The 22,106-nt window shown below is 45.6% G+C and overlaps 2 protein-coding genes across 2 annotated transcripts; both read right to left on the minus strand.

The window, feature by feature from the left end:
• Positions 1-1,306: 1,306 nt before the first annotated feature.
• On the minus strand, positions 1,307-19,058 carry LOC127670688 (BCL-6 corepressor-like protein 1). Its single transcript, XM_052165140.1, has 2 exons — positions 18,652-19,058; positions 1,307-6,461 (listed from the first exon to the last, which is right to left on the minus strand). Exon 2 carries the CDS (start codon positions 4,893-4,895, stop codon positions 3,747-3,749), a length of 1,149 nt encoding a protein of 382 aa, XP_052021100.1. The 5' UTR covers positions 4,896-6,461; positions 18,652-19,058; the 3' UTR covers positions 1,307-3,746.
• A 104-nt stretch (positions 19,059-19,162) lies between these two features.
• On the minus strand, positions 19,163-21,770 carry Btg1 (BTG anti-proliferation factor 1). The gene is made up of 2 exons (XM_052165141.1): positions 21,290-21,770; positions 19,163-20,481 (listed from the first exon to the last, which is right to left on the minus strand). The coding sequence occupies exons 1-2, from the start codon at positions 21,435-21,437 to the stop codon at positions 20,114-20,116; spliced, it is 516 nt and encodes a 171-aa protein (XP_052021101.1). The 5' UTR covers positions 21,438-21,770; the 3' UTR covers positions 19,163-20,113.
• Positions 21,771-22,106: the final 336 nt, after the last annotated feature.

Genomic DNA, 22,106 nt, shown 5'->3' on the forward strand with positions numbered 1-22,106 from the left:
TCTCCACGCTGCAGAGTTCAGGAACCTAGCACGGATGGGCAAAATGAGCCCACAACTTGCTCTCTGAATTTTTTATTCCCAATTTCTAAACATCACTTTCCCCCCCCCTAAACAATAGAAAGATGTTTTGATAATCACTCTAGGACAAAAACTTAAGTTTTTTTTTTTTTTCTTTTTTTTTTTTTTTTCAGCCAGGCAAGTTCCTCAAACCTCCATCCGTTTAATTCCTCCTCCCAGTGAACTTCCAAAGTTTATGTTCAGGAGAAAGAATTGTATCTATACTCAGCAACTGGGCTCATAATAGGGAAGACACTAAACAAAACATCATTCTCCAGGGCTCCAAATCTCCCTCCATTTACAGCCAGAGTTTATAGCCTATGTTCTTCTCCCATCCCCTCCCTGGGGCTGTCCCTGTCAAGAGATTCTCAGCACCTGGCCCCTGAGAAGCTGTTCTGAGCGCTTCGCTGAATGGCTGTTTCTCAGGAAGCATCTTTTCACCATTAATCTCTCTCTCTCTCTCTCTCTCTCTCTCTCTCTCTCTCTCTCTCTCTCTCTCAGAGAAAGGCCTGTGGTCTCCAGGGTATTCAGCCCTCTAGGTCCCTGAGATCTTTGGAACCCTAAGGCAGAAAAGACGTGAGGGGAGACAGGAAGAGAAGGATTTTTCCACTATTAAACGTAGGGGAAGGGGTTGGCCAGCTGGTGTAGTACAGTCCCCACCGCCTGAGCCTGAGGACCTGAATTCAGAGGCCTCAGAATCCACAGCTTTGGCCCTTGGGGCCTGAAAGGCAGAAACAAGAGGATCCTGGGACCTACTGGCCATGAAATCAAGGCAGATCTGAAGGTGATTCAGTGGGAGGTGTGGCCTCAGAAAGTATCCTGAAAAGCACACACACACACATACACACACACACAGAGAGAAGAAGAAAGGAAGGAAGGAAGGAAGGAAGGAAGGAAGGAAGGAAGGAAGGAAGGAAGGAAGGAAGGAAGGAAGGAAGGAAGGAAGAAAAAGAAAGAAAGAAAGAAAGAAAGAAAGAAAGAAAGAAAGAAAGAAAGAAAGAAAGAAAGAAAGAAAAGAAGGAAGGAAGAAAGAGAAAGAAAGAAAGAAAGAAAGAAAGAAAGAAAGAAAGAAAGAAAGAAAGAAAGAAAGAAAGAAAGAAAGAAAGAAAGAAAAGAAGGAAGGAAGAAAGAGAAAGAAAGAAAGAAAGAAAGAAAGAAAGAAAGAAAGAAAGAAAGAAAGAAAAGAAGGAAGGAAGGAAGAAAGAGAAAGAAAGAAAGAAAGAAAGAAAGAAAGAAAGAAAGAAAGAAAGAAAGAAAGGAAGGAAGGAAGGAAGGAAGGAAGGAAGGAAGGAAGGTGTGGTAACATACACATACCCTAATCCCAGTATACCAGAGGTCCCCTGGAGGCTAGCCTGTTCTACATTGTAAGATCCAGCCCAACCAAACTCAGCTCAGCAAAACCTTGTCTTAGGTCAGAGAAGGAGGGAGAAGTAGGGTAGAGATTCCAACTGGAAAACAAGAAAGCAAAGACTAAAACTGAAGAGGCATCGAGGAGGCGTGTAAACAGAAGAGAATTACCCACTTCAGCACCACACACAGAAGTGTGAGAGAACAGTTCCTGGCTGCGGAGGCTTCCTGGTATCCTATACTAAGATACGGCGAAACACACATCCTTGTTCTTACACCATATGACACTGCAGGGAGATGTGGGGCCACAGAAGAGGAACATCAGGAATTCTGGGCCATCCTGGGCTATACATTAGGATTCCCCTTAAAAATAAATAGAGCTAGTGAGATGGTTTAGTGGGTCAGGTGGCCCAATAACCTGCATCTGATCTGTAGATTGCACGTGGTAGAAGAGAGACAACTGTCAGAAGTTGTCCTCTGATCTCCACAAGTGCTCTGTAGCTCACACGCATGTACGGGCATGCACTGCACACAGTGTGTATGTGTATGTGTGTGTCTGTGCAAGCATGTGCCCCAAGTGTGTGTGTGTGTGTGTGTGTGTGTGTGTGTGTGTGTGTACTGAGCCACAGTGCATGTATTGAGGTCACACACACACTTTTGAGTTGGTTCTCTTTTTCCACTGTGGACCCCTGGGGTTGAACTCAGGTCATCAGACTTGGCAACAGGCACCCCAACCTTCTGACCCATCTCCCCAGCCCTTTCATATTCTTTCCAATGCTAACTGTCCTCACACTACCATCCAGCAAACACATGCAGCCCCTCCCTAAACACAGGCGTCTGCATTTTGTTCCCTCAAAATAAACATGTTTCTAGTGAAATAAAATCTTCATTGAAAATTACAAACATATATGTAGGCAAAGGCCTACACTCCACTCCACACACTTAGATAGTATTTTCACTCAAACACTCTGAAACCTTGAACTGTGAAATAGTCTACTAAGTAGTTCCATTTCAATTACCATGATATATTGTATAACACAGTGTTAGGCTAGATTTAAATTTAAATATAACTCTGCCCCACCACACATTTAGGCGTTTGCTTCTTTCATGCCACAGTGGAGGATTCTCCTACCTAGGGAAGTTCAGTTCCAATGGGCGGGAAGGAGAGAAAAGAGCGATTCTCACCAAGAAATCAAGGCAGGACATTTCCCAGGAAAACAAAGGGCAAAACCACTTCCCATAGCCTAAGGATCCTAGACTCCGTTTTGATCAAGAGAATGAACTTTTGAGACACAGTAATGTATCTAAGAAATCTTCTGGGAGATATAACATAGACTGTGGAAACAAATATTAGCAGGTTCACCAGGCTGTAATCACTGCTGGTATCCACGGTGCTAAGGTTCAAATTAACATAGCTATTTTCCTTGTGTTGCCAAATTTAACATTAGGGAATTTTGGTTGTGGGTCTATTATCATTAGGCACACACACATACTGGTGTTGAAGAGAATTTTTAGATAATTGCACGGCATTTACAAGAACAGATTTGGGGATTTAAGCATATACTCGAATACCAATGCCCCCAGATAAATACAGGTCTCCTGTCACCGTTGGTAAATGTTGATGCAGGTAAAATTTCTAATTCTGCATACAATCTAGATACCATGACTACTGGTTTTTAGTGTATCTCCCTCTCACTCTTCTTCCTTTCTCTCATTCTCTACAACCTCTATCTCTTCCTTAGTCAAATGGCCCCCATTATGTGTTAATATCTATGACTTTAAGAGGCATCCTTTTGATGTAGACACAGTGGGTCAGGGAGGTTGTGAGGAACTGGGAGGAGTAGGGGAAAGAGAAACCATAATCAGAAACCAGAAAATGGAACCATAATTAGAATACATTTTTTGATTAGAAAAAAAAAAAAGAACTATTTTCAATAATGGAAAATAAAAGAGCGATCCTTTTATGAGATCCAGAAAATCTTTCTGCCTCTATTTCAGGCTTACTCAGACTCTCACAGAGGTGAGGAGACTCATGAAGGTGGTTAAATCTCCAAGCCAACACACCAAGAAGTACTCAAGCCATCCCTGTGTAGTCAAAGGAAGGCAACCTAGACGGAACGAATCCATCCAGTGTGGGGAGAAACAATGAATCTCACTTCTTGGGCCAAGGAGTGAGACCAGGGCAGAAGTCATGGTGAAATCTATTTTAGAAAGTACCAAGTGAATGACTCAGGGAAATACTTTAAAATCTTCAGACCGAAGCAGGTTATTCCTGCCTGGAGTTCCAGCTCTTGGGAAACCGAGGCAAGAGGGGTATGTGCTCTGGGCTAATGAACAAGATCTCAAAACAAAAACAGGAGCCAGAGGTGGTGGTGCAAGCCTTTAATTCCAGCAGGGCAGAGAGGCAGAGAGGCAGATAGGCAGAGGGGCAGAGGGGCAGAGGCAGAGAGGCAGAGAGGCAGGGGGGCAGAGAGGCAGAGAGGCAGAGAGGCAGAGGGGCAGAGGGGCAGAGGGGCAGAGGGGCAGAGAAGCAGAGAGGCAGGGGGGCAGAGAGGTAGAGGGGCAGAGAGGCAGAGGGGCAGAGGGGCAGAGAGGCAGAGAGGCAGAGGGGCAGAGAGGCAGAGGGGCAGAGGGGCAGAGGCAGAGGGGCAGAGGGGCAGAGAGGCAGGGGGGCAGAGAGGCAGAGGGGCAGAGGGGCAGAGGGGCAGAGAGGCAGAGAGGCAGAGGGGCAGAGGCAGAGGCAGAGAGGCAGAGGCAGAGAGGCAGAGAGAGGCAGAGGCAGAGGGGCAGAGGGGCAGAGAGGCAGAGAGACAGAGAGAGGCAGAGGCAGAGGGGCAGAGGGGCAGAGAGGCAGAGAGACAGAGGGGCAGAGGCAGAGGCAGAGAGGCAGAGGCAGAGAGGCAGAGGGGCAGAAGCAGAGGCAGAGAGGCAGAGGGGCAGAGAGGCAGAGAGAGGCAGAGAGGAAGAGGCAGAGGCAGAGAGGCAGAGAGAGGCAGAGAGGCAGAGGCAGAGAGGCAGAGAGGCAGAGAGAGGCAGAGAGGAAGAGGCAGAGGCAGAGAGGCAGAGAGAGGCAGAGAGGCAGAGGCAGAGAGGCAGAGAGGCAGAGGCAGAGAGGCAGAGAGAGGCAGAGAGGCAGAGGCAGAGGGGCAGAGAGAGGCAGAGAGGCAGAGGCAGAGAGGCAGAGGGGCAGAGAGGCAGAGAGGCAGAGAGGCAGAGGGGCAGAGAGGCAGAGAGGCAGAGGCAGAGAGGCAGAGAGAGGCAGAGGCAGAGAGGCAGAGAGAGGCAGAGAGGCAGAGGCAGAGAGGCAGAGAGGCAGAGGCAGAGAGGCAGAGGCAGAGAGGCAGAGAGGCAGAGGCAGAGAGGCAGAGAGGCAGAGGCAGAGAGGCAGAGAGGCAGAGAGGCAGAGAGAGCTCCTGTGAGTTGGAGGCCAGGCCAGTTGTCTGTAAATGAGTTTTTCCAGGACAGCTAGGGGTATGCAGAAAGACCTCCATCTCAAACAAACAAACAACAGCCAAACTAGGCTGTGAGCATAGGTCAGATGCTAGCCCGCTTGCCTAGTGGTATCCCCTACTCTTATCCCCAGTACCCTACAAACTAGCAGTGTTGTGTGTGACTGTAATCTCAACACTTGGTGGGTTAGAGACAGGATCACCACAAGTTCAAGCAAGCCCTTGGCTACTCAGTTAATTCAAGGCCAGCATGGGATCCACTAGACCTTTTTTTTGAAAACAAAACAACCCGGTAGCTGGAGAGATGGGTGGCTGAGTAAGGAGGCCTGCCAGCTGCCCTTCCAGAGGACCCAAGTTCGGATGACACACCCACCTGGCAATTAACAACTCACTTCCTGTAATGCCAGCTTCTGGGAAACAAACTGTCCTGCATACATATAAATAGAAATAAATCTTTAAAAAAAACCAAAAAACAAAAATTCTAACCATGAAAAGATAAAACCAAGAATAAAACAATACACACATATAAAAACCCTAATACTGGAAACTCTGTAACTCAATAGGCCCAATGACCCTGCCAGTAACTTAAGAAGGTGTTTTATGGTGAGATAGCTCTGAGGGTAAAGATACCTGACAACCTGAGTTTGATCTTTGGAACCTGTAGAAGGTGGAAGAAAACTCCACAAATTTGTCTTTGACCTGCATACTTGCCGTAGCATGCACACTGGAGCACACACACACACACAGACACATTCTTCCCCCAACCCCCACAGCCACTAATAAACAAAAGAAAAGTCAAGTGTTCCAAGATTATTTATTTGCTGTATGATGGAAGCAATATACCCTTATTCTTATACACAAAAACCAAGGTCTCGAGATGATAACTAGAGCCTTTACTGTAATCTCTGATGCTCTGAGCAGGCTTCTTGGGATAACTGAATTTTCCAGTTTCCAGGACACTGTTTTTTTGTTTTCTACCCTTGCTTGTATCATTATCCCCGAGCAGTAAATCTCATTTCATATTTATTGCAGATGTAGAATTTGAAGGAATCAGAATTACTTTTTAAAGTTTACATCATCTTATCAGGCTGTCTGGTTTGATTTGCAATTTTCTCGAAAGTGGAAAGGAAGGCTTAGGGGGGGAAAATTACTGCTAAGGCTTTCCAGTAATCAAAGATGTGCTGACTCCTGCAGAAGCTGATGATCAGGAGGGAGAGCGGATAAAGCAGGTTAGCTGACACTATCACGGAGAGAGTCCAGATGTGGGATCACAATACTGTACTTGGGGAGAGGTGACCCCGGAAAGAAGATAGAATTCGCTTAATTACCGAACAGAATATTCTTTCCCCAGATTATCTCCAAAGCTGTTCCTTTGGTCGCTCAAATGTGACCTTCTCAAGGAGGTCATGCCTGACCATTCTACTTAAAATAGCAACCTGCTCCCATCCCTACCCCAGTGACAATGCCTTGTGTCCCTTTAACGTGTGGACCACACACACGGTGCTGTATGACTCTGTGTCCTTGTCCCAGAACCAACCCGTCAGCCTTGTTTCTTAGCGCCCTTGCTTCCAGATACCACAGATTTTGCTTGATTCTTCACATTCCTCTCTAAAAGCAGACGGATTATTATTATTATTATTATTATATCATCATCATCATCATCATCTTCGAATGACAAAAAAAGGAAAGATAAAGAAAAGAATGCTGTGCCCTTGATACATATTTTAACATGTACAACCTTTTAATCTAACTTTGGCATCTTTTAAAGATTCAGTCTAAGTAGTAGTCCCTTGACATTAAAAATGTCACACACGAGAAATGCAAGGCCTAGGTAGGAGTGATGGCTCCTGGTGGGTGGGGAGAGCACTTGCTGTAAAGCCTGAGGACCAGAGTTCGATCCCCAGAACCGGTATAGAAATGCTAGCCGTGATGCTCCAAAGCACTCCTAAGGGGAGACGGGAACTGGAGGGAGCGCAGGGGCCAGCAAACAAGAGGGACCCCCCTGCATCAGAAGGGGAAAAGGGGGATTTATTCCTGTAAATTTTCCTCTGACTTCCATGTGCACAGTGGCACATTCATGCCCATACATCACACACACACACACACACACACACACACACACACACACAAAATAAAAATCATGTGACTGTAGCAGACATGGTGGCACATACCTGTAATCTCAGCACTAAGGAATCTCAAGCAGGAGGGTTACTAGTTCAAGGCCTTCCTGCTCTACATAACCAGCCCTCAGTGGATAGAGAAGAGGGGAAGGCTGGGAGGTCTAAGCAACCAATGCTTGGAGAAGTGATACCGGTTAGCTGACCTGGATGTAGGGGTGGGGTGTAAAACAATTCTGTATAAGTGACCCTAATGCCAACTACCTTGTCTTACCTGCCTGTGAGGGTTATAGAGGGAACACAGCCATACTCAGCACATTCCCAGCAGTCAGCAGATCAATGGAGTCAGAAAACAGGAAGGCTGGCGCTCAGAGTCTTCAGGTAAGCAAAAGGGAAACAGCAAATGGTAGGGCTGTGGAGTATGGAGACAGCTCAGAGAGTAAAGGAACTTGCCACCAAGGCTGACAAGTTAAATTCCCAGAACCTACATGGTGTAGGAGGAGAGAACCAATTCCTCAGGTTATCCACTGTTACACACGCCCACCCCCATCCCCATCCACCCCCAAACACACGGACACACACATACAGGCACAAGTGTGCATGCTCAAGTGTGTAAGTGTGTACCCAAGTGATTGCATTTACACAAACACATACACTGAATAAATATATTTTTAAAAATCATTTACTCTCAAGAAAACAAAGCAAGCAAGCAAACAAAAATCACACAGGGGGCAGGAGAAGTGGTTTAGTGGTTAAGAGGACCTCTCACCGAGGACCTGAGTCTGATTCCCAGCACCCACATAGGAAGGATCACACCATCTGTACCTCCAGGGACTCACAAGCTCTGCTGCAGGCACTTATTGGGAACAGGCCTGGACATGTAATAGAAAATAATAATAATAAAAAAAACTTAATAAAACGGAACAGTGGGGCTGGAGAGATGGTTCAGAGGTTAAGAGCACTGACTGCTCTTCCGAAGGTCCTGAGTTCACAGCAACCACATGATGGTGGCTCACAACCATCCGTAATGAGATCTGACGCCCTCTTCTGGGGTGTCTGAAGACAGCTACAGTGTGCTTACATATAATAAACAAATCTTAAAAACAAACTAACAAAATGAAACAGTGAAAAGAGTAGGAAAAATAAAAATTAAGGTTGAATCTATTACTACTATCAACCAGTAGCCAAGACAGGGGATTCCTCAGGTGGTATCAGGTGGTTTTATTTAAATCTTATTCGTATGAATGTTTTGCGTGCATGTCTATACACATCACATGTGTGCCAGGTGTTCTCAGGAGGCCAGATCTTTTGGAGCTGGAGTTACAGGTGGTTGTGAGCTGCCCTATGGGTGCCAGGAACCAAACTCAGGTCTTCTGTAAGTACAGCAGGTGCTCTTGGGTACAGAGCCGTCCCTCTAGCCCTAGAACCAGGTTACTGACTCGCTTCTCACCAGTAATATCCAACATGAACCATCCCTCCTTCCATTCCTACTGACTCACCACCCTTTCTAAAACAGAGCGTTTTAGGAGGCGTGGGCACAGGGAGGGCACCAGTACTGGAAATATTCACATTATTGCATTGAGAAAAACATATATGTAAAGCACTCCCCAACAACACAGGCCACCCTCGAGGGGGCAGGACACACTACCCACCTTGTTCAGGGAAAAGTTAACCAAGACCCGCTTCCGTTGGAGGCTCCCACTGAGCTAGGAGCTTTAAAATCAAAGGTGGGGCCATGGCCTTTCCCTGCCCCTCAGGAGAGTCCACTATTACCAAGAACTTTCAGGACAAGTCTATATCCTGCTCAAGAATCTTCATCAGACAGTGTACCACACGACTCTAGCACTAGGTGGGTTTCACAACTGTCCCCTTGAGTCAGTACTCTGACAGCTCTAGCAACCGGTGGTGAGAATTTTGACATGAGAGGAAATCCTCAAGGGTAGGACATGGCTATCCACACAGACTTGACATCTTTGCCTCATTAGAGTTGCAAAGCAGCCATAGCAAAGAGAGGCTCAAAAGTGTGTGTGGTGCAGGGTGCAGCGCAGAGGCTGGAGATACAGCTCAGTTGGTTGGGATCCTGCCTAGTGCACACAAATCCTTGGGTTAGGTTCCAGCACAGCACAGAACAGCACAGGCGTAGCGTGGGGGTACAGCTGAGGTTCAATGCTCTCCTCCACTGTGCTGTAAGGCCAGCCTGGGCTGCATGCAACCCTGTCTACCGAAACAAAATTAAAAATAGCACAACAAAAGAGTTGTGTGTGGAGAGGTACTATGCAAATTTGGCATCATCACAGTCTTCTGGGGTTGACCAAGACTCTCGGGTTTCAGTCTACTAATAAATAAGCAATCGTTGGCAAGCCTGTGAGTCAGAGAACAGTTAGTGAGTCAGAGCCTGTGACTGCCTTCAGAGGTCTGAGACAGAGCAAACCTGGGAGGGGCATGCCACATGAACAGCCACCAAACCATGACTAGTTGGAAGGCAAGGGTTTCTTCTGGCAACAGCTTATTTCATGTTTGGGGTAGCCATTGCCACACATGTCAGAAGCAAAAATAAAGTTAAGACGAGCAGAAGTAAAACAACTCCTCTCCAATTTGAGGCTTGACTCCACAACCATGCCTCATGGTCAACTGTTAAGTATCTTGGAGGGAATTTTCTGTAGGAGCAGATCAATCTGTTGATGGGGTATGGGTTATGTGAGTGTGTAAAACTTCCTGGGTTCTATGAATTTTCTATAGAGTGTCCCAGACTTTAGAAGTTATATATTTAGTCTGAGTTATTAAAAATTGTGATAAAGATGAAATGCAGCTCTTCATAGCTGATGGCTTCTGGAGGGGGTGAGGGGTGTGGCGAAGGACTCAGTTATCTGTCAGGGGCTGGCCACTGGGAGTTTGACTATGCTCTCCAATGAGTGTGAGTACACTAGGACTTGATATACATATATCACAACATACATTTACACATATGTATATATATTCCAATATATATTTACATATATAACAATTTACATATAACAAAACAATTGGGCTTGGTGAGAGTGTACATATGTGTGCTTTATTTTGGAGGGAGGGTTCAAGGGCAGGAGGGTAGAGACCAGTGAGAAGTGTGACTGGGTACATTGTATGAAATTCCCAAGTAAGTAATAGAAATATTATGTGGGGAAAAATATGAACCTAGAATGATTGTGGTAAATTTGGAGTGCTTGCCTGGAATGCATGGAGTGCTGGGTCTTATGTCAGCAGTGTGCTTAGTCCTGCAAGCCTGAATTCCCAGCACTGAGCCGGAAACAGGAGAATGTCCTCATTGACATTCAGCTACATAGAGATTCTGAGGCCAGCCTGGGACACATGAGACCCTTTCTCCAAAGCAAACAAAAAGCCTACTTAAACCTGACCTTGACTGGAGCTAAAGAGAAGCCTCTGTGGCTAGGAGTACCTGCTGTTCTTGCAGAAGAACCAGGTTCTGTTCCTAGACCCCGACTTGGCAAATCACAACCATCTGTGACTCCAGTTCCAGGGAGTCTGCATCAGGCATCTGAGTTGGGCTGTTTCTTAAGGCAGGACTGTGATGCTAAAATGACTGACAGATCCAGTCACTAAAGCTGAGAACTATCTTTTCTTGCTAAACCTTTAAACTGCAAGGCAACCATTACCTGCATCAGGATAATCAGACCACCTCACTGCCCCACGAAAGCACCCGCCCCCACTTGGGATTCTCTCTGGGTCCATTAGGGGTCATATGTCCTTGTAACGTTCTCAGGAAAAAAAAAAAGATATTGCCATCCCTTAAAAGTTAATACTGTGGGCACAGCCTACAAAAGGGAAGTGGCCACAGGTCCTGGCTAATGCTGGTAGTCTTTACTTAACAGTAGCCTGTTTCTCCTCAAGAGCCACAGTTCAGTTAATAAACGTATCAACTTCATGGTACAATCACTTCAGCTATGCAATGGCCTGGCTCCTTCGATTTCTCTCCACCTCATTTCCCTCCTAGTTGCCAGCACCTTCCAGCAGTTTCTGCTGGCTCTCTGTTGCCTGCCTTCTCCCAGACAAGCACCTACATCTTTCCGACTCAGATCCGTGTGCCTCCTCTGGGAAATCTGGAGCAGTCAAGGCAGCTCACTGCGCCAGCCACCTCAAGAGCTTTTCGTTAGAGAGAGGTGGCTCAGGTGCAGCCTCAGCAAATAGCCAGGCATCTCTCTCCTCTCCTCTCCTCCCCGCCCTACCCACTTGGTCATAGCCTTCACGGGCTTGATGTGTTTTGTTCTGAGACAGGGTCTCTCTGTTAGGTAATTCTGGCTGTTTTAGAACTCAGTCTGTAGCCCAGGCTGGCCTTGAATTCACATAAATCCTTCTGCCTCTGCCTCCCAAGTGCTGGGATAAAAAGCATGTACCACCACTGTCCAGTTGTAATAATATTTCAATGGACACCTTTTGTGTGTGTGTGTTTTTGTTTTTGTTTTCCCAGACAGGGTTTCTCTGTGTAGCCCTGGCTACCCTGGAACTCACTCTGTAGACCAGGCTGGCCTCGAACTTAGAAATCCACCTGCCTCTGCCCCCCCCAAGTGCTGAAATTAAAGGCATGTGCCACTTTTGGCAATGGACATTTTAACATCACTGGCTGGCTAACTTGTTCTACGTACTTTCAAACTCAGTCTCCTAACTGCATTTTACCCATTAGAAGACATGACTGATTCATAAACCTTGAACCAGACAGGGGATTTGAGAAGCAACAGTAACTACTGAGATAGCTCAGCAGGTGAAGGCACCTGCCACCCAAGCCTGGACTCCCAAAAGTTGTTGCCTGGCCTCTACATGTCTGCCACAGACAGACCAACATGCTTACACAAGTAAAAAAAATTAAAGTTTAAAAATAAAGACACAAGTTACATCATTTTTTTTCTTCTTAAAGTCAGAGGCAAGGAACACTCTAAAGGGGCAAAGGAGGAGCCTCGTCTTTAAATCATAGTGTTCTCTTAAGAATGGGGCCCACAGCCAGCCAGGTAGGTCAGTGCCTTCAGTGCCTTTAATCCCAGCACTCAGGAGGCAGAGGGAGGCCTGGTCTATATAGTGAGTTCAAGGGGAACAATAGTTGAGTCTCAAAAACTGAACCAAATGATCGAATAAAAAACCCTTTTTCAGGCCCAATGGCAAGACTTATAACCCTAGATGAGGAAGATCTGAGTTCAAGGCCTGCCAGGGCTAAGGTGACTTCAAGGGCAGCTAGGTCAACAATGAGACCCTATCTCAAAATATTAAAAAAAAGATCCTTAAGTAAAAAAATGTAACTCAATGGTTGACTACTTACCCTCTCCTTCCTACTAAGTACTTAAAAGATTTTATAAGTGTGTGAGGTTCTTCCACCTACATCATAGCAGAATAAATTATCACAACAAACTTTGCTGGCTAAGGCTGCGCTTGTTGCCTGCACATGCGCTGTTCTAGCGCACAAGGCAGCACACGCTCCTCAGTGAGGCTATTGTCACTTATCAGGAAGAGACTCAAGTCTAGTCCAGAAGAGCCCACAGTCAAGTGATGGCGTTCATAGCTGACCAGGGGACATCAGTGAGACTAGTGGTGACTCGAGCAAGCACTGACTGCACTTGGTGACACTCGAAGAAACCCAAGCCCAAGCAGCTAAGGGATCAAAACACTGCTTTTCTTTGCAGCCAGGGAAGTAGTCAGACCCCTCCAGATTAAAAAGAGTCTGAGAGCCATTGTTTGGTCAGTTAAAAAAAAAAAAAGAAGTGAATACAAATGGCTTGAAGGACTGCAAGGTGTGGAAACAGGCCAGGAACTCCCAGACAGCGAGACCACTAAGGATGGAACCACAGAATGGATGTAAACTGTTGCCACAGGGATTTATACTGTTACACACACCAGGTAGAATGACTCCATCTCTCAACTCAATGTGCACTCAATTTAGACAGAGAATCTGAAAGGGTCCCACTTTTTTAACTGAAAAAAATTAGCTCTGAGCCAAGATAAGAATCTACCTCAGTAAATTCTGTGAAATAAAGATCAAGGCCTGGGCTATCTAGAGATGCAGTCTTCCAAATCCAGGAGCAACTCATTTTCTTCCTTCTATTTAAAAGCATAAGTACATTTCTCACAGGTCCTGTCTAAAGTGGACTTTCCGAAACTCTTAAGTGTTGGGTGGGTGGTGGTGGGTCATGACTTTGAGCCAGGCAGAGGCAGGCAGATCTCTGTGAGTTCAAGGCCAGTCTGGTTTACAGAGTGAGTTTCAGGACAGCCAAGGCTACAAAGAGACACCCTGTCTCAGAAAGAAAACAAAACAACAACAACAACAACAAAAACAACAAAAAACAAAAAAAAAAAAAAAGGAAGGAAGAAGAGGAAGAAGAAAGGATCAATGGAAGGAATGGAGAAAAAAGAAGCTGGGTGGTAGTGGCGCACGCCTGTAATCCCAGCATTCTGGGAGGCAGAGGCAGGCAGATTTCCGAGTTCGAGGCCAGTCTGGTCTATAGAGTGAGTTCCAGGACAGCCAGGGCTACACAGAGAAACCCTGTCTCGAAAATACCAAATCCAAAAAATGAAAAAAAAAAAAAAAAAAAAAAGAAAGGAAAGAAAGAAAAAGGAAGAAAAGGAAAGAAAGAAAGAAAAAAGAAAAAAGAAAAAGGAAGGAAGGAAGGAAAGAGAAAGAAAAAGAAAGAGAGAGAGAGGAGGAGGGAGGGAGGGAGGGAGGGAGGGAGGGAGAGAAAGGGATTCTAAGCAAAATCATGATCCAACATTTGAGGGGAAAACCTAACTTGCTATGTTTACACAAACTTCATACATCCACCTTACAGATGTTCTGTTATGTGGTTTCACTTATTTGGTCTGGACAACAAACATGCCCATATATGTATATATGGGACTTTGAGCAGTTTCTTAACCTCTCTGAGTCATATATATATATTCACATATATACATAATACACACACGTATATATATATATAGCCTGACACAGGCCAAGGACCAATTGTGTCTAATATTCGTGTCTTTTACACCAAAGGCCAAGAACGAAAGAGGCCTGGGAGCAGTTTTATCTCCTGGATGTGGCATTTCAAGACTGAAAACCGTCCAGAGATGGGCGACTAGCAATGAAAACGTTCTATCACACAGCCCAACAGCAGTGTACGGAGGCAATCACTCAAGGCAATATCCTCCCGGTCTGCTGTGAACTTGGTTCCAAGGTCAGGAAGGCCTGAGTTCAAATTATATACTAGGTGTTTACCAGCTCTTTGGCACTGGGACAAACTAAGCTATGTTAGTTTTTTTACCCAGAAAGTGAAACGTAGAAAGTCCTGGCTTATCTGTCAATCCAACCAGGTTGGTGAAAGGGCGAACGGCTGTATGCATTTATCATCATAAGGCTCACAAGCGCAATTTATAGGAGTACAAATTCATTTAGTTTATTGACCCAAGGGTACAAAATTATCAAGAACGAAAACCGAAATAAATCCGCTCCTGTTCACGGTGTCTAACCAATTTACACTTATGTCTTTATGGAATCCTTTCAAATACAGTCCATCTGTTAGTCATCTTTCCAAAAATGTAGGGATGGCTTAGACAGAGGAAAGGTAGAGACTTCTGGCTGTAGTGTGAGGGCTATGAACAATGAAGCACTGTTCTGACTTCATTAAGTCAGCTTACCAGCATTACAAAGTCCCTGACAGCCTTTGCACACCACCATAGAATAGAGAGGGTCACACAGACTTTGAGTTGGCAATAATGATTTTGGTTATATGTTGACTGAAAAATGACCTAATTTTACTTTATACAATGATGTATGAAGATAAGCTAAAATGTGAAGTGACCGTCACCATGATGTTCCAGCCAACAGTTCATTGTGAATGGCTTCATTTAAAGGACAAAGGTCACAATTTTAAGTCATACTTTTAGGACAGGAAATACTCTTCTTGCTTTGCTAAACATCTAGAAAAATAACCTGAAGAATATGCTCATCATGAACTCATCTATAAAATGTTTAGTTTATGCTTACGACGATGATGGCACAGATTTGGTTTCTGTGGTTTTGCGACACAAAGTCTTCCTATATAGTTGTGGCTGACCTGGAACTGGCTATGTAAACCAGACTGAGCTCAACTCCTAAGAGATCTGCCTGCCTCTTCCTCCAGTGCTGGGATTATGTTTATACTACCACGCCCAGGCCCAACCCCTTTGTAATACAGATGAAAAATATTCTCAAAAATGGCATGGTTTCTTCTGCCAATGTTATTCTGAGGTGGTGTCTCCAAATACAAGAACCCAGCTAACTCCACCCCCCCCTTCCTGCCCAGTGGTCCTCATTCTGATATTGTCAGTCTGGCCTATGATTAACCATCCTTGTACTGCCAAGAATAGGGTCCCAAAATGGCCTTCCCCAAGTAAGAGTGGAAGAAAAGAGGATGTCACTGTTTTTTAAATAAAGCTTTTAAAAAGCATCTTTTCAAAACCCCAAAGAACAAAAGGTCTGTGATCTGTTAAGTACCCTTAAGCGTGGGCTTCTGTAAGTTTCTCATCTATACATCCCTCAAGGTTGGTTTCCATATAAGGACCTAGAAACCTATCACTTTGACCTACGTGTTTGAACAGTTCAGATTTTGCCACAGCTTTGTGGATTCTAACTCTTTATACAGTTCGCCAGACCCTGACAAGACTGTTGTGTACACCGAGACTCATGTCTGACGCCAGCAAGTGAACCACCACTAACCCTTTATGTGTTAAGTTCCCCCAGTCTCTAGTTCCCTCTCTTTGAACCTCAGACGTTTCAAATAACTTCTTTGCTGTCAGTATTCCCTGTGAGCACACGTTCCCAAAGGAACTCCGTGTCTTCAGTACTATAGTATGTAGCAGGAAGGCTTATGGGTATCAGAAACTAAAGCTCAGAATGTTCCTTAGGAGTATCTACCAAGACAGGCTGGGGACATACAAAGATGGAATACATTTTTATGATGGATGTCTTTTTTAATAATTCCTGTGTGACAACCTAGGCAATGGGGTTATTATTAATAAGCTGACTTAAAGCTGGGGTCGGAACACTGGTGTTAATACTCCACAAATGGTTGAAAAACCTGTTATTGACCCTCACTGCTAACAGGAGACTTACCCCAGAGCAGCTCAAAAAAGGAAGTGCAACACCTTAACAATGCTTTTTTTAACCTAAGTATAATCTAAACAACCAGAAATTACAAACAATACACATTTCTCTGGCTTACCCAAGTCTGCAACTCTGGCAGAAAGCCTGTGACGCAGCTCAGTCAAATTTGTAACACAGGGCATTTTACCCTAACCCAGCCACGTTTCGAACACAAAGAAATAAAACTAGGTAGATTGACGGGGTCCACATGTAAAGGTTTGACTGTCAAGATAGAGCTACATGGGGGGGGGGGGGGCGGGCTCTGCGTGCTCCCCAGCAGGCAATTAAATCTTTGCAGTTTCAGGTGATGACACTTTCTAAAACTACCGGCAAATTCTCTCCAGGAAGCTTACCTAAAGCACCAACATCTGAAATCGAAAAAGACGGGGAAAGTGTCTTTAAACTTTCACATGCAAAATGCAGCTTGCTGAATCTATAAAGAGGAAGAAGTCTCAAAAATCGTTACTACATGACCAGGGAGAGTTCAGCAGCTTAGGTACTTAGTCCTAAGGTTGAGGGGGACCCAGAAACTTTTAAATCACTAAACATGGACATCAGGACCCTTCCTTCCTTCCTTGGAATGTGAAGCTTGAATCCTGTTAATACTTAAACCCAAAATTAGTAGCCAGGTGTGGTAGTGCATGCCTTTAATTCCAGGATTTGGGAGGCAGAGACAGGTAGGTCTCTGCATTCCGAGCCAGCACGGGGTACATACCGAGCTCCGAGACAGTCAAGGACACAGTGAGACTCTCAAAAAAAAAAAATTTTTTTTTACTTGCCAAAGTGTGAGTTATGGTGACACAAAGAAACCTCATAAGCAATCCTAACAGAAAGCCACTTCCGGCAGAAAGGCCTGCAATTACAGAAATATCTCAAAGGTAAAGGCAAAGATGACATATGGGATAGTCACATCCTGTATTGATAATAGGGTAATTTTCCTATAATCCACATCAAGCCAGGCTTCATGGTGGTGCCTAAGTGTAATCTTAGTGGAGACAGGAGGATCAGGAATTCGGGTCTTCCATAGCTACACAGCAAGTTCAAGACCAGCCTTGAGCTGTAAGACATCCTGTCTCAAAACAAAACATTAACATGTCAAGGCTTGGTTTTTCCACAAAGCAAGACCCAACTTACATGTGGAAAAAAAAATTAAACTTGTAAAATAACATTCCTCAAACTTACAGTTAGTTATGAATTCCTAATTTTAATAGTCATCTTTATAAACTACTTTTTTCTTCTTTAATTTGGGCGGTGTAAATTATACCTCTTGAATTAAAACACACACACACACACACACACACACACACACCCCTGGTAAATGACCTGCATGTACACCCAGAGGCAAACACTCTGTTTTGTCAAAATAGCTAAGCCAAACTTTAGCCAGAAGCAGTTAGTAGGAACTACCCAAGTAGCTCTACAGTGCTGCAGACAGAGGCTCAGCTCAGTTGTCTGGGGAATGGAGGTTAGAGTCACAGGAAACAGCTGGATGCTAGGTCTGAGACATTTGCATGCCTCACAGACCAGAAACCACCTGAACTCTAAAACAGTTTTATTTCGTTCAAGTAGCAAAAAAAAAAAAAAAAAAAAAAAAAAAAAAGTCTGATAAGGAAAGTAAGTCAAAGACAGTTCTCTATTTCACTTATGATGACGACATCTTAGGCCCTTCTCAGGATAGATTGGAACCGTGTGGAGAGTCCAGCTTTCAAACCCTTCTTACCATTATTATCAATTAAGCAGCTTCCAAGGAAGTTTCCAAATGATATACAAATCGGCCAGCAGGAAAATGAGACCTGCTTTAAACCACCCTGTAATATAGTGTTCAAATTCAAGTTTGAAATGAGGGACCTTTAGAGAAAGGGCTAGATGAAATATGTCATTAAAAAATGTCACAATGAGACCCATTATTTTGTAGAAACACAAAGAATCTGAACTCCTGGTATGGAGGTGTGCCATACATCTGCGATGCCTACATTCTGGAGGCCAAGGCAGGAAGATCTAGAGTGGGGGGGGGGGGGGCAGCCTGAGCTACATATAGAACAGAGACCATCTTAACAAACAAAAAAAGAAAAGCAAAATCCAAACTCCCCCAAATATCCTGCTAACAAAAATATATGAATATCGTTTGTATTCAAATACCTGGCATGTTTAGTGTTTAGTGATGAATTTCTGGATCATTAAAGTATCAGGAAACACTTATTACAAATTAAAAAAAAAAAACCTCAAATTTGTCACTACCGACTTAAAGCAATTACTGACTTTAAGCAATTCAAGTTGCATTAATTCCCAGTGTTAACGTGTTTACACATACTGCCCCTCCCCCAATCCAGTTAATTCAACTGTAAAGCAGAACTCAAATTTCTGCTTTCAATTTCCACCAAAATATTTTCTTTATCCTCCACAAACCCCGAGCTAGCAGCAAGTCTTTGTACAATGAGGCATACGTTTACTAACCTCCACAGCAACACTCAGAATTTCCTGCTATGGAAATCCAGACAAAGCCAGTGCTTCAACTTTTGAGAAAAGAAGTTCATCAACATACCTGTTGTTGAATTCCGGCTTATGGGATTTTTTTATGTAACTTGCAAGATGAAAACCAAAAAGCGGCAGATCGCTCTGCTGTGATAAGCCTGTTCTGTTCTTTAAGGCTATAGGTCACCTGCCCCAAGATTTTCTAAAGGAACAAATCCATGGGGCACAATAACTGTTTCTCAGAGGGCCAGGGAGGACTGTATCTATCTTCACTTCCCCGGGGAAGCAGTGACTGGGATCCTTTGGGCAGCGTCACTTTTGGAAGATGTTACCTCTGTCTTTATCCTCATGAGATCATTAGCTTGTGAATGTGTCCACGCTTTTAACTTGAGTTAAAAAACCTAAAAGCCTTACTCTAGTTCCTTCTGATGCCTAATGAACACTTGTCACCTTGTTCTTCTTCCGATGTGTTTTTTTTTTGTGTGACCAGTGTACAAGTGACATTAGCACAACTTACAAATCTAAGACCTTGGAGAAAAATATTTTGTAGCTGAACCTCTGTAATCATGACAAGAGATTGATTAAAATGCCAAGATAAGAAACAATTTATTATAGAGAGAAGAAAAATTTCTCATCCAAAATATAGAAATCTGTACAACTTTGCCACAATCAATATACATGAACTGTACAAATTTACACCAGTTCATAATTTACCAAATAAAAGATGACTAACAAAGTTCACAAAATAGATGGTGGTTTGTGGGAAAAGACTCTTACCCAATTGAGTACAAGGAAAGTTACAAACCAGACCTCCACTTTCTAAAAATAAGAAGTTTACTCCACTTGGTCTTAGAAAACTACAAGCTAGCAAAGGTACAGAGAGCTGGCTGGTGCTAACAACCACAGTTAAGACAGTGTCTTTTGTAAGGGTCTTTTAAAAGCCTGTTGCCACGGCAGATTCTGGTCACTTGCTCTCAAAGCCAAAAACACAAGGTCTGACCATTTCCCCCAGGTCATGCGTACTAAGTTTGTCTGTATGTACATTTATACATTTAAGTGCTAGGTAAAAGTCTCCGTGTAAAATTTCCAGTACTACCATGCTTAAAACATTGAGCGTTCCCTATTGAGCTGCCAAAAAGTTACTGATAACTTTCAAGTGTGTAATAGTGCAAATTCCCCTGCAAGATTTGACTGCGAAAGAGGGTTCTTTGAAATACAGAATTTCCTTAAAGGGACTGGTGTGACAAACTGGGTCTAAGGTCTGGGAGAAACTGAAACCACCCTGTGACTTCCCTCCCTAGCAAATCAAGTGATCCTTCACTTGGACTCACAGGCTATTTAAATCACTGAAAGGTACTGTCCAAACTATGGCACTGTCACTTAAAAAAAATTATTACCACTCTATCTTGTGCCAGATCTTCACAGCTGTGACATGGTTTAAATTCCATAATCCATCCCCAAGAGGAGCCCACCCAAAGCAAAAAATCAAATTTATCCATCCATTATAAGATGATCCATCCGTAGGCTATATCTTAACCTGATACAGTCATCATATTGTAGTTTTTGGAAGGGCTTGTTCTGCCCAAGAGAAGTTCCTCCTTACAGCTGATCCTGCTGTCTACCATTTGCACGTTGGTGCTGTTTTGAGTGCTACCTCCTGCTGGTGAGGCTTCATACAGCACGCAGATGGAGCCATCCTCTCCAATCCTGTAGGACACTTCATAGGGGTCAACCCAGAGTGTGAGTTCACTTGGGAGAAGCCTGAACAACTCTTGACTGCTCAGTCCAATCCGCTGGGCTGCCTGTCCAATCAGAGGATCCATCTTATGGTTGATGCGAATACAACGGTAACCTGATCCCTTGCACGGCTTTTCTGGGAACCAGTGATGTTTGTAATGCTCTGTGGAAGAAAAGAACAGAGAAACAATGCTTAGGACCCGTAGTTAACGCAGCCTCACTGTACTGTACTTTCCTTCTCGCTGCTAGCTTCTAGGAGAAGCGAAAATGAAAACCACCAACTTCTATAAATGTCCGGGACCGAATTCGCTGTTGTGAGACAGAATGGAGAAAGCGTAGACAGTGTGGCAAACACTGTCCGGGTACTGACCGGTTGAGCCGCCAAAACAGGAATCCCGCGCGCAGCCCCGGATGGCCAACTAGCTGGATGGCACAGGCGACCGGGCGGGAACCTGTTTACTTTCTCCACCCCAACGGGTCGCATACAATAGACTTTATGGCTTTGGTGGTGGCGGTGGTGGTGGTTGGGGGGGGAACAAGACAACGCCACTATGGCCAGTTAACCCCAAAGGGAAGAAAACTAAGAAACCCTAAAACAAGATCTGGGCTGGGTTGTAATTGTACCGGTGACAAATCCGATGATTAATGGGCAAGAGGCACAGGAGGTGCGGAGACCTGGCACGTCCGTCCTCGGGCCGGCTCCGAGGCACGCAAGCGACAAGCCACCCAGGGACTCAGCCGCCGACCCTCGCAACGGTCGCGGCGACCTGGTAGAGGGGACCGACGGGACTCCGGGCCCTGGGTCTTTTGTCCCCCGAGACCGGCCGGTAGCCGTCGGGGCGCAGCTCCGTGTCGCCCCGCTTCGGATCCTTTGTTGTGCGTGTCGCGGCGCCCCGCCGCCCAGCCCCCCCAGCCACGACCGGGACGCGCCCGTTAGTGGCGACCCGCGACGGTCCCCGCGCCCCGCTCACCTGCCAGCAGCTCCTGCAGGCTCTGGCTGAAAGTCTGCAGCTGTCGCTCGCTCGTGAGCCCCTTGGTGCGGAGGAACTTGGAGATGAAGGACACCGCGGCGGCAATCTCGCCTATCATGGTGGCGGCCCGGGTGTAGAAGGGATGCATGGGGGCGGCGGCCGGGGGTGGCCCGGGGCGGCCGGGGCTCGGCCCCGACGGCGAAGCGGCCACCCCGGGCTCTCGCCCAGACCCGACGGCCGAGAAGAAGCGAGGGCGCGAGGCGCGGACGGCTACTGGTTCTAGGGGATTTTTTTTCTTTCCTTTAGAGTAAAAAAGTTATTTTCAAGCCGGGAGGCGGCAGGAGAGACAGAGAGAGACGAGCGATGGCGGCCTGGTCACATCGCTCGGACCTCCCCAGCCGCCTCCGCCTCCAGCTCGGTAGCCTCCGAGGATCCCGAGAGTTGCATTTCCAGCTCCGAGGGGCGAAGAGCTGCCGCCGCCGTGCAGCTCATTTTATAGTGCTGAGGAAAGGAAGTGGCGTACCCGGAGCGTGAGGGCGGACGCCAGCCAATCCGGAGATCGCACCATTGTGACGCAGGCAGATTCGGAGCCGGAGGGGGCGGGAGAAGGGCCGCCGGGGGGCGTGCCCAGAGGCCGGGAAGAGAGGGAGGAGCTGACGTAATCTGCTTGTAAACAAATAAACCCCCGAGTGGCAGCCTGAGACGCAGGAGCGGTGGAGGGCGGAGGAAGAAGCGGAGGAGGCGCGTGTGAAAGCTCCGCCCCCGGGCTAGCTCCGCCTCCGCTTGGGGACCCTCAGCTCCCGGAGCCCGCTTCGGG

This window comes from Apodemus sylvaticus, chromosome 20 (genome assembly GCF_947179515.1).
Source record: "Apodemus sylvaticus chromosome 20, mApoSyl1.1, whole genome shotgun sequence".
NCBI classification, from domain to species: Eukaryota; Metazoa; Chordata; class Mammalia; order Rodentia; family Muridae; genus Apodemus; species Apodemus sylvaticus.

Excerpts from the sequence above, each read along its gene's own strand:
- LOC127670688 (XM_052165140.1), bottom strand. The coding sequence starts at position 4,895 with ATGGAGGTCTTTCTGCATACCCCTAGCTGTCCTGGAAAAACTCATTTA.
- Btg1 (XM_052165141.1), bottom strand. The coding sequence starts at position 21,437 with ATGCATCCCTTCTACACCCGGGCCGCCACCATGATAGGCGAGATTGCC. Across the intron at positions 20,482-21,289 it reads CCTGCAGGAGCTGCTGGCAG|AGCATTACAAACATCACTGG; the intron begins GTGAGCGGGGCG and ends TTTCTTCCACAG.